Source organism: Aspergillus flavus, chromosome 2 (genome assembly GCF_009017415.1).
Source record: "Aspergillus flavus chromosome 2, complete sequence".
Taxonomy (NCBI): domain Eukaryota; kingdom Fungi; phylum Ascomycota; class Eurotiomycetes; order Eurotiales; family Aspergillaceae; genus Aspergillus; species Aspergillus flavus.
This window is the reverse complement of record NC_092409.1, coordinates 3,419,745-3,430,721: the sequence shown is the minus strand read 5'-3', so window position 1 is coordinate 3,430,721 and position 10,977 is coordinate 3,419,745. Positions and strand designations below refer to the sequence as shown.

Below are 10,977 nucleotides of genomic sequence, written 5' to 3'. Positions count from 1 at the left end.
TTCTACAGATGTATACTACTGTCTAGTAGAATAGACATATTTGACATTCATCCACTCTCTCTTTCCCATTCGCTCTGTCGCATTATCGTTCACTACCCCATTCACTGTGCCCAGGATCCATCCCAAACTGGATTCTCAACTTCTATCAGTACTATACTCTCACCATATTAATGAGCTACTCCAGGTCCTCTCAAAGTCTTTTAGATATAACTCTGAAGCACAAAATTAGAACCCTCGTCATGCCAACTAATCTATAAACCTCCTGCTATCTACCAAGGGCAAGGGCATGATACAATTCCTCGATGAGAGCCCAGGCCTAGAATGCTATTATAGAAGATATAATTCGTGCTGATAGGGCAGACCAAAGCGATCACCACGTCTCAACCTATATCTACGCATGTCCTTTCCAGCACTCTTTGAGTAGTTAGCTTCGGGCCTCTTGATGCCCTGAGAATAAATGTTGAAGATGCTATACGCAATGAGGGCCTGAGGTGAAAACTATATATATTATCATGGATTAGTCCATTATAACGTCGATCCCAGTTGTCACCCCAGTTCACCACGCCATTCGCAAGCTGTTCAAAGTATCTATAGCATTGCTCAACAGGACGGATGTTTACTATCCTGCATACGTTGGCTTCTTAAGCTTATAGCAGTGGAGCATTTGCTTACATGTAGCAATATAAGTAGTATCCTGATGGAACTAGGCCAAACTACCTAGTTTACCCTTAGTTCCCGCATCAGAGTCAGCAGCAAGCTGTCCGGGAATGTCATCGCAAGCCCCTCGTAGGGCGGCTCGTTCTGGCTGGCTGCAAACTGCATCTGTCTATCCATGAACATACGTTGGTGAGTACTATGCGATTTTATATTTCACCGCGATCCACCCGTCCTGCAGTTCAAGCTCCTCGCGGTGCCCTCGTACTTGGCCGGGAGATCATAGTTGGCAACTCCGATCGAGCTCAACTCAGGATGCGCCGGCACCTTCAATGGACCGGGTGGTGTCGCTCCTATCAACTCTAGGATTCTGCATACATACTTGGCCAGGAAGGTAAACATGTTCCGGGGTTCCTCGCGGCTTAAATCCCACTTGGATCTCTGAGTGAACGCCGCCGCAAGAGAGGCAAAGTCATGGCTAGCGGCCAGATCCACGCTAAGAAGATGCCTGTGTGGTAGACGGCGCCCTTTGCGTCAGGCTCGTTGTACGGGGTAGACAGGCACTTACGAAGATCGACGAAACTGTATCCCACGTAGTTACCGCTGATTGTAGGATTATTCTGGACTCTTCTTTCTCTTATCTTCTCCATATGTCCTCGAAAGGGCCATGCTCTTCAAGTGACGCGGTTTGGACCAAAGGTTTTCCAAGCGCTCATAAGTCATCCAGGTGATATGCTTCTTTTGTCCAATTTTCGCGAGAGCCATAATTCGAACCGACTCCATAAATGAGGGACCGGACTCGGCAAGTATTATTTTGAGCCCTGTGCATCCGTTGATGGGCGCATTGACCTCATTGAGATTCTTGGAGTGTAGGGGACCTTCCACACTAGTCAACTAGTCGCGCGACCGTCGGATGTGTGTCACGCCCGCCTTTCAGATGATAAATCGCTGGATTTCGGACGACTATAACCAGAGAGCATCTTGAAACCCCGTGATATACTGCCATCCGAATCTTTTAATTGTTAAATAACTGATAGTATCATTAGCAACTCACAGATATTGATAAAGGGTGTTATACGGAGAAGCTAACCGGAGGATGAAGTATTTATAAACCGAGCGGGTCGAATCTCCACAGGCACTCGGATATATCCACTAGGATCGTACCATGAAGGTACTAGTCCATACGGATACACAGTAGTATACTAATTCATGTCACCACATATATTCCGTACCGATGTGACTTGAAGCATCTCGATCTTAATTGTCGAGTGACCCCGCAGTTTAATCTTGGCCGTCTGGACTTCAGGAATGATGTGCTGCCTGATTCCTCAGGTACGAGTCACCTGCCGTCGGTGGAGCGTGACTCGAACAGATGATACCTCAGGTACAGTAGTATTGAAGAACAAAGGGTGATAGGATTAATATATAAGTCGATCGATTTATACACAGAGTAGCCTTTAATGAAGTACTACATACTTCGTAGAACCATCTTCATTATATTCAGTGAAAATAACTCCTTAGTCTCTGCATTCTTTCGGCCACAATTGAGAGTATTTCCCCTGCATAACATCCACGCGATTGATCCAATCATGGACCCCGGATCGGCACGGACCTGGATCGATCTGGTTTAGTTCGCCCGAACAGGCGATGGTTCCTGTAACCGAACATAGTCCTGGAACTCTAACCTGTTGATTTGGCGGCCAAAAGTAGTAGTTACGGCAAATGAGGGATGATCGCACCCATGACTTACCCAAAAGGGTCGGCTGATTCTCCATACCAATCTGTAATTTAAAAATATGATCATTCGCCTCTCCACGCGACACAGGAACTCCTCTCCTTCTCTCCTCCTTTCTTCCTCTTCACACACCCTCCTTGTCACTCTTTTACATTCGTTCCCATGTCGAAGTGATTACACTCTTTTGTCAATTCGACCATACATAAAGTATATATCTCTAGAAAAGTCCGCCTACCTGATTAGGCTGTCATTCCTTTTATCCATACGGAGATAATTCTTAATAATCTACAATCCCTATAGTTTTTTTACTTTCATAATGCATTTTTCATCGCTCTCATTGCCTCTCACGGCTTTGAGCCTTGTCACTCCTTCTCTAGCATATCCTCAGTTCAAGTTTGAACAGCGCGTTGCACGGAGTAACTCCAGCGAATCCCGTGCAAATGCCGTGAAGGAAGCTTTCGTACATGCTTGGGATGGTTACATGCAATATGCTTACCCACATGATGAGCTCCACCCCATCTCGAACGGTGTCGGCGATTCGCGGAACGGCTGGGGTGCGTCCGCCGTGGATGCACTATCGACGGCCGTCATTATGGGTAATGAAACCATCGTCAACCAGATCTTGGATCATATTGCCACAATTGACTACTCGAAAACCGATGATCAAGTGAGCCTGTTTGAGACGACGATCCGGTACCTGGGTGGCATGCTGTCTGGCTATGACCTGTTGAAGGGTCCGGCCTCGAACCTCGTCAAGGACCAAGCGAAGGTTAAGACCCTTTTGGATCAGTCGCAAAACCTGGCGGACGTCCTCAAGTTTGCTTTCGATACTCCCAGTGGAATCCCCTACAACAACATCAACATTACTTCACACGGAAATGACGGTGCAACAACCAACGGATTGGCCGTGACGGGTACATTGGTTCTCGAATGGACCCGGCTCTCAGACCTGACTGGTGATACGGAGTATGCTCAGCTCAGCCAGAAGGCAGAGGATTATCTGCTAAACCCCTCACCAAAGAGTGCAGAGCCGTTTGAAGGATTGGTCGGAAGCCATATCAACATCTCAAACGGAGCTTTCGCCGACGGACAGGTGAGCTGGAATGGAGGCGACGACTCTTTCTATGAATACCTTATCAAGATGTACGTGTATGACCCTAAGAGGTTCAGCACTTATGGAGATCGCTGGGTGAAGGCGGCGGAATCTAGCATCAAACATTTGGCGTCACACCCGGAAAAACGCCCGGACCTGACTTTCCTGGCGTCATACAACGATGGCCAGTATGGTTTGAGCTCCCAGCATCTTACTTGCTTTGACGGTGGCAGCTTCTTGCTTGGTGGAACCGTCCTGGATCGCGACGACTTTATCCAATTTGGCCTAGACTTGGTGAAGGGGTGCCACGAGACTTATAATCAAACCCTGACTGGAATCGGACCCGAGAGTTTCGGATGGGATCCCAAGAATGTGCCATCGGACCAGAAAGAGCTGTATGAGCGTGCTGGCTTCTATATTAGCAGTGGCGCTTATATTCTTCGTCCGGAGGTGATTGAGAGTTTCTACTACGCCTGGCGTATTACTGGCCAGGAAATTGTATGTACCTTGGAACTCGTAACCTTTTTTTGAGTTTGCGCTAACAGAACATCAGTACCGTGAGTGGGTATGGAATGCGTTTGTCAATATCAACAAGTACTGCCGCACCGACTCTGGGTTTGCGGGCTTGACCAACGTCAACGCTGCCAACGGTGGAGGCCGGTATGACAACCAGGAGAGCTTCCTCTTTGCAGAGGTATTGAAATACGTGTACCTGACCTTTGCTCCGGGTAAGTTTCGCCATGAACTGAATAAAAAAGACATCAATCTAACGGAAGCAGATAACGAGTGGCAAGTCCAGCGCGGCAAGGGCAACAAGTTTGTCTATAACACCGAGGCTCACCCTGTTAGGGTGGCGGCGTAGTTGTATATAGCAGTGTACTATCGGGTATTGATATAAATAATCATTAAGTTTACGTTATATTTTTTCAACATGTTCAGAAAGGAGTTTCGTACTTATGCCATTTAATCTACATGACGTTGTCTCGTTTTCATGAACATGCTTGTGTTGTTATGCACCTTTCCGCACCTTGGATATAGGATGCAGAATTCCAGACAAACCGTGGCCACTGATTCAACAATCACTGTGGACTAGTACGGAAAGAGGGTATTATTATAGGCAGTTGAAGTTTCATGACAATGAAATTCAAACAATGCAAGTGTATGTATTTAAAATAAGTCATTCTTCGGTCTCCATAGCAAAACCTTTGTTTTCTAGCATTGATCGCCTTCGCGCTCATTGTATACATGCACCGGTATTTCATCCTATACCCAAGGGCCCCCAAAATATACCACACTACCCCTGGAGCCAACCACCCTTTATTCAATTAATTCTAACCATACAATAAATCAAAAAACAATAAATTAAACCAATAATACAAACAATCCCCTCAAACCCACTCCGACAATCTACCAGAACCCGAAAAACAAGTGGTCGTGATCGGCCAGATAGGGCGCCCCACATTATCCGTCGCGGATTTGCGCAGATTTGAGCACCTTTGGGACTACACCTTGGGGACTGTACAGAGTTAATTAATATTTAAATAGAAGGAAATTGTAGTAGTAGAGTGAGAATTATCATATCATCTCATCACCTCTATTCAAAAGAAAATAAATACATTTGTTCTTCAGACATATCTATCCCATCTACTATACAAACCACTATCCATCTACCAATCTATACAAACACCACCAAAAACCCTAAAGAAAGATGTGCGGAATCGCCCGCCCCAGCACCGGCCACCGCATCGCCGTGATGTTCCCCTCCGCCAACACAAAATCCATGACTCCCTATTCCCTCTTCTTCCGGGAAATGCCAGACGCCGGGACGAAAGCTGTCTTTCGGATTGAGGATGCAAGCACTTTTGATGTGTTCAGGGGGTGTAGGGGGATTGATTTGCGGATTGAGTATGTTTCTTTCTTTTCCCTTCCCTTTCTAACTACCTGTTACTTTGGTAGGATAGAATACTTATACTGACATTGATTGTAGACGATATGGAGATCTCACATCGGCGCGTATGATTGAACCGCTTCATCAGTTCCGGTTACAGCCTGGTGGGAAGGGGAATGATGAGATGGAGTTTGAGTTACCGGAGAGACTGGATCTGGGGGTTTCGGAGACGGGGATTGTTGGACGGCAGGTTACGGTGTTGGTGGAGGGACAGTCGTCTGTTGGGGTTGGGATGGGGATTGTGGGGTATGATTGAGGTCTTTCTTTATGGGTGTTTGGACTGGATTGGGTTCTAGTATTGGTGTTGGGGGATTGTGTGTTTTTGTATGGTGTTTTGGGCTGGGTTATATGGTAACTTAATTCGGGAATCGTGGTTATGTGGTTTTATTTATGCATATTCATATTTATGTTTGTCTACTTGCTAAGCAGAAAGACTCAGACTTCGACTGATCTACAGCTTCAAAAGCGCAGAGCCCTCCACCCCATTCTTGAATCTGTCCTCCGCAGTGCGCCAGTTGAGGACCTTCCAGATGCCCTCCACATACGAGGCCTTGTTATTGAAGTACTAAAACGCAGTCAGCCAACCACACCAAAACCCCAAATCACAACGAAAACAAAGAAAAGAACTCACCTGCAAATAATAAGCATGTTCCCACATATCCACCCCAAAAACCGGCACCTTATCCGTAACCGGATCCTGATCCTTCGTCGAAACAATCTCCAACTTGCCCCCCGGTCCATTAGCCACCAACCAACCCCATCCACTCCCCTGCAACCCCAAAAGTGTAGCCCCAAACGCCTCCTTGAACTTCTCGACAGACCCGTACTGGGCCTCGATGGCCGCCTTCAGGACGGGGGCGGCCTGGTCGATGTTCGTCTCGGGGGAGGCGTGGGGGGCCAGGTTCTTCCAGAAGAGGGAGTGGTTGATGTGGCCACCGCCGTTGAACTTGATCTTTTGCTGGAGGTTGATGAGCTGGGGGATGTTGTTTGCGGCGAGGGCGGTGGATTGGGCGGAGAGGGCGGCGTTGAGGTTGGTGATATAGGTTTGGTGGTGTTTTTGGTGGTGGATTTCCATGATTTGTTTGCAGATGACGGGTTCTAGGGCCTAGGGTACTGGTTAGTTGGGTTTGTTTTTCTTGTATCGGGGATGAGATAGGGTGGGTTACATCGTAGGCGTAGGGGAGAGGTGGGAGGGAGAATGTGGTGGCCATTATGGGTGGTTTAATTGGTATTCTGGTTGAGGGTTTTGAGTATATGTGTAGTTGGAGAGGTGAGATGCGAGGACGAGGACGAGGGAGAAGAGGGGTTGTGAGGAAGTTCTGGTCATGATTATGGCGAGGGAGAATATAAGCCTGGAATGGATGCTGAGGACCCCCAAGGTACCTTCATTGGACCAATCATGTTGGCGGGATGTGACTATGAGCGAGTTTGAGGGGATTCGGGGGACCTTTGGCGCACGATTGAGCACATTCTTCCTTTCGTCTATGTGATTCGTAGGTGAGTGTGGATTACAAGGATTACAAATAGGCTATGTTAGCTGGTATATGCGTAGATAAATCTGTCTATGATGCGTTCTGCTGGGTTTATTAGGCGCTGTACAGCCTGTCAGTCATGAAGTACCAGCAAGTACTATAGCCCCACAAGAACTATACTATGTATAATGCACAGACAATTTGTTGATGCCATTGTTTTTCAAAATGTGGGGTTCATGGAGCCAAGTACTTCCGATTTCTACAAGTCACTGGCAAATGTTAACCAGTAAATCCCCAGGCTTAGCATGGTACTCTGTAGAACTCTGATATTATCATCTGGGCTAGCTCCCTTCATCTACATGACGCAACCCACAACAGCCGGGGATATGGAAGGTAGACCAACAACCTAGGGAACTGAATGGACTGAAGATGAAGGAGTAGAAACGATCGACCAGAATTTAATCTATCTACGGTACTGAACATGAACTGACCAGGAGAGCCGAGGAATTCAAGAAGATATAGTTCAAGAATATATGAGAGTGATACCATATTGACAAGGAGATAAGAACCTTCCATCAAGAATCCTAAATGAGCTAAACTCCACATAATAACCCTGCCCTAGTAATTAAGAAATCCTTCCTCCACCATCATGTCACTATAAAAACCACACTCTACCCAGAGTTAGGGCTAATTCAACAAAGAACATAGCTAATTAAGTTAATGCAGACCCGATTAATAATCAACCGAGTACGGAGTACATAAAACCACTTTTGCGGGGGGAATCCCAACGGCTGGCCCGAACGACCTCGGTATCTTGAATGTACTCCGGAGTACCCCAAATCACCTCCACCATGACTTCAAGCTCAATCCCTCCCAATCCCTCTTCAGTTCCATACCATCACATCCCAGACCCATAACATTATCCTAATATATCATTCAACCACCAAAATGTCCGTCGCCGACCAAGTCCAGCTCGACAACTTCGGCTCCATCTTCTCTCTGGAGGGCAAAGTCGCCGTCGTAACCGGCGGTTCTAGAGGTCTAGGTCTCCACGCTGCCAGCGGGTCCGTACCCCATCCCATTCCCCAGATCTCTTCACCTACCAAACACACATACAGACAAGTATCATGTCACTAACAAAACCCGGAGAACAGATTACTCCAAGCCGGCTGCTCAAAAGTCTACATCACCTCTCGCAAAGCCCAAGCCTGCGATGAAGCCGTCGCGGCCCTCAATGCCCTGCCCAACAAGCGACCCGGCGCGAAGGCCATCTCCGTGGCGGCCGATAACTCGAAGATTTCTGAACTGGACAGACTCGTTGAGGAGGTGAAGAAGACGACGGATCATGTGGATATTCTGTTTGCGAATGCGGGGGCTACGTGGGGGGAGAAGTTCGATACGCATCCTGAGAAGATGTTTTCGAAGGTTATGGATTTGAATGTGAAGAGTGTGTTTTATTTGGTGCAGAAGTGAGTTTTCTTTTTTCCTTTTGTTTTGTGGTGTCCTTTGGGTTGGTGTGGTTGAAGTGGAGAGTGCTAATGAGGGTTGGTTGATAGGTTTGCGCCTTTGCTTACGGTCAAGGCTACGCGGGATGAACCCTCCAGAGTCATTGTTACTGGCTCTGTTGCTGGTCTGGGGGTCGGTAGTCTTGGGGAGAATGCTACTTTTAGCTATTCTGCTTCTAAGGCGGCTGTCATTCATTTGACTAAGAATTTGGCTGTCGATTTGGGTCCCAGACATATCCTGTGCAATGCGATTGCTCCTGGCTTCTTCCCGTCGAAGATGGCTGATGGCCTGATTAGTCTGCAGGGCGGGTTGAAGGCGCTCGAGGATTATTCTCCGAACAAGAGACTGGGCAGACCTGAGGATATTGCGGGTCTGGTGGTGTTCCTCGGAAGTCGGGCTTCTAGTCATTTGAATGGAGCGGTTATTACGACGGATGGTGGAAGTCACTTGAAGGGAAAGCTTTAAATCCCATCTAGATAATCGGTAGCGTGTCATGCGCTATCGTTATACTTTGTGAACGTATATAGTGTTGTACTTGGTTTCTCCTTATGTATGGAAGTATTGAACATATGGATATGTCTAAAGCTAGCTCTATAGCTTGGCTGCTGTCTTCTTTGTATCTGGTACCCTGACAGCCCTATCAATGATTTTCATAGCCCGGAACAGCTCATAGTCATGTTGCTTGGGCGTCACGACCTGGATACTCAGCGGTGAGCCCAGATATACCCGGCGATCAACCGTTTTCTCGTTCCCTGTTTGGATCAGCGTTAGAAGGAAGATAATCAAGGGTAATGGATAGAGAAACATACACAACTGTCGATTAGCTTTATCCCAGCTTCCCAACACAGGGGCATCCATTTCCTTTCCGCTCTCCAGATCGGACTCCCTGAATGGACGTACTGGAATAGTGCCCGCAGGATAATCCAGCAAGACAAAACTAGACGTGTATCCCACAGCATTATAGCGGTCCATCTCAGGAACTGGGTGCGGAGCCACAGGGTGGATAATCGCATCAATGCGACGCCCGGTTCCACTATTGAGGGTCCACATCTTCAGTAGCTCCCGTTCGACGATTGACCGCTGGGCCTGTAACTGGCCCAGCTGCGAGAGCGTCAATTCCCGTCCCCGCTTCATACGGCCCTGCAGCCAGGGAATCAGCGGTTCCCCTGTACTCTCTAGCAAGTCCATCATGGCGTTTCCCCCGTCCACACCCATCAATCGACCTGCCAGACCCTGGCATTTGGTCAACGCCGCCGGCACGGGAATCTCGACCACCTCAACGCCAGGCGTCTTCCGCAATGTCTGGGCCACCTCATCTAATACTTTGGCGATAGGAGGCAAAGGCTCAACGATACCATCCGATCGAAGTACACCGATAGTGACATTCCGGCCCTGCGTCTCGGGTAACCGGAAAGGAAATTCCCCATGCCACCGACCAGGAATACAATCCTCCCCGAACAGCTCAGCGCGAGGCACGACCTCCTCCATGATAGCACCTAGATCAGCCACCGACCGCGCCAGGGGACCAGCAACCGCTTGCAGAGACACCCTTCCTTTGCCGGGCATTTGGCCCCCTTCCTGGCCGCCGAAGGGAACGCGACCTACACTGGGCTTGAACCCGTAGATCCCGTTACACATCGCCGGAACACGGATACTGCCGCCGATATCCGTGCCAAACCCGACCATGGATCCACGCATGGCGATCAACGCGCCTTCGCCGCCTGTGCTGCCTCCCACTGTCCACTGGCGGTTAAGCGGGTTCAGTGTCCGGCCGAAGAGGTAGTTGCAGCTGTCCAGTGCACCCATTGTCTGGGGCACATTGGTCTTGCCGATGATCACGGCGCCTAGGGATTCGAGGAGATCTACTAGAGGCGAGTTCTGCGTGGCGGGTTTGAATGCCAGACCAACTATGCCGGTGGTCGAGTCGACGCCTTTCACATGGAAAGAGTCTTTGACGGATACTGGTAGACCATGTAAGGGGCCGATTGGCTTCCCGCTCTTCTGGAGATGGAGGTCGAGGGCTTTGGCCCGTTGCAGGGCACGGTCGAAAAGCGGTTCGCTCAAGCAGCGGGTGACTTGGTGAGCGATTGCCGCGCGCTGACGATGTTACTATCATTATAGACCCCAACTGTAAAACTAAAAAAGACTACATGAAGAAGAAAAGGAGAAACAATGGGGAGAATACCTTACAAAAAGCTCCGACCACATCTTCCGCTGTGTACCGTTTCTCCGCAATGACTCGCAAGAGACCCCGAATATCCCAGTTCTCCGTAATTTCCAATTCTTTATTTGTGAGTAAGCCGCATGTTCGGGGGACATCCATCACATTCACCCGCTGATACTGCTTCGCGTTGGTAATCGAATCCTCCAGGGAGAGCATTCCCGAGGGTATCTGAGAAGCGGAAAGTTTCCATTCTGCTGGGATTTGCGATTCAAGGTGTGCTTGTTTACGCTGGGCAATGGCTGAGTAGCTGGGGGTAGAATTCGACATCTTTGTCTGATTTGGCGATTTAAGATATAGTTAGCTGGTTGCGCAATTGTGTGACTTGAAGAAGGGAGCAAGTTATTA

At 48.4% G+C, this 10,977-nt stretch overlaps 5 protein-coding genes across 5 annotated transcripts; 3 read left to right on the top strand and 2 right to left on the bottom strand.

Moving 5' to 3' along the window:
* Positions 1 to 2,484: 2,484 nt before the first annotated feature.
* F9C07_2129527 (putative mannosyl-oligosaccharide alpha-1,2-mannosidase 1B) lies at positions 2,485 to 5,023 on the top strand. The gene is made up of 3 exons (XM_041289821.2): positions 2,485 to 3,980; positions 4,036 to 4,210; positions 4,262 to 5,023. The coding sequence occupies exons 1-3, from the start codon at positions 2,706 to 2,708 to the stop codon at positions 4,342 to 4,344; spliced, it is 1,533 nt and encodes a 510-aa protein (XP_041142920.1). The 5' UTR covers positions 2,485 to 2,705; the 3' UTR covers positions 4,345 to 5,023.
* A 167-nt stretch (positions 5,024 to 5,190) lies between these two features.
* Positions 5,191 to 5,686, top strand: F9C07_2716 (uncharacterized protein; the record flags this gene model as incomplete). The annotated part of the gene is made up of 2 exons (XM_071511001.1): positions 5,191 to 5,387; positions 5,470 to 5,686. The coding sequence occupies 2 exons, from the start codon at positions 5,191 to 5,193 to the stop codon at positions 5,684 to 5,686; spliced, it is 414 nt and encodes a 137-aa protein (XP_071363844.1).
* Positions 5,687 to 5,881: 195 nt separating this feature from the next.
* On the bottom strand, positions 5,882 to 6,641 carry F9C07_2717 (superoxide dismutase [Mn], mitochondrial; the record flags this gene model as incomplete). Its single annotated transcript, XM_041289808.1, has 3 exons — positions 5,882 to 5,995; positions 6,062 to 6,535; positions 6,597 to 6,641. The coding sequence occupies 3 exons, from the start codon at positions 6,639 to 6,641 to the stop codon at positions 5,882 to 5,884; spliced, it is 633 nt and encodes a 210-aa protein (XP_041142918.1).
* Positions 6,642 to 7,679: 1,038 nt separating this feature from the next.
* Positions 7,680 to 8,936, top strand: F9C07_1256074 (oxidoreductase). Its single transcript, XM_041289819.2, has 3 exons — positions 7,680 to 7,966; positions 8,057 to 8,371; positions 8,459 to 8,936. Exons 1-3 carry the CDS (start codon positions 7,851 to 7,853, stop codon positions 8,871 to 8,873), a joined length of 846 nt encoding a protein of 281 aa, XP_041142917.1. The 5' UTR covers positions 7,680 to 7,850; the 3' UTR covers positions 8,874 to 8,936.
* A 63-nt stretch (positions 8,937 to 8,999) lies between these two features.
* On the bottom strand, positions 9,000 to 10,899 carry F9C07_2225918 (alpha-glucosidase; the record flags this gene model as incomplete). The annotated part of the gene is made up of 3 exons (XM_041289807.1): positions 9,000 to 9,160; positions 9,218 to 10,505; positions 10,594 to 10,899. The coding sequence occupies 3 exons, from the start codon at positions 10,897 to 10,899 to the stop codon at positions 9,000 to 9,002; spliced, it is 1,755 nt and encodes a 584-aa protein (XP_041142916.1).
* Between the last annotated feature and the right edge of the window lie 78 nt (positions 10,900 to 10,977).

Excerpts from the sequence above, each read along its gene's own strand:
- F9C07_2129527 (XM_041289821.2), top strand. The coding sequence starts at position 2,706 with ATGCATTTTTCATCGCTCTCATTGCCTCTCACGGCTTTGAGCCTTGTC. Across the intron at positions 3,981-4,035 it reads GTATTACTGGCCAGGAAATT|TACCGTGAGTGGGTATGGAA; the intron begins GTATGTACCTTG and ends ACAGAACATCAG. Across the intron at positions 4,211-4,261 it reads GTACCTGACCTTTGCTCCGG|ATAACGAGTGGCAAGTCCAG; the intron begins GTAAGTTTCGCC and ends TAACGGAAGCAG.
- F9C07_1256074 (XM_041289819.2), top strand. The coding sequence starts at position 7,851 with ATGTCCGTCGCCGACCAAGTCCAGCTCGACAACTTCGGCTCCATCTTC. Across the intron at positions 7,967-8,056 it reads GGTCTCCACGCTGCCAGCGG|ATTACTCCAAGCCGGCTGCT; the intron begins GTCCGTACCCCA and ends CCCGGAGAACAG. Across the intron at positions 8,372-8,458 it reads GTGTTTTATTTGGTGCAGAA|GTTTGCGCCTTTGCTTACGG; the intron begins GTGAGTTTTCTT and ends GTTGGTTGATAG.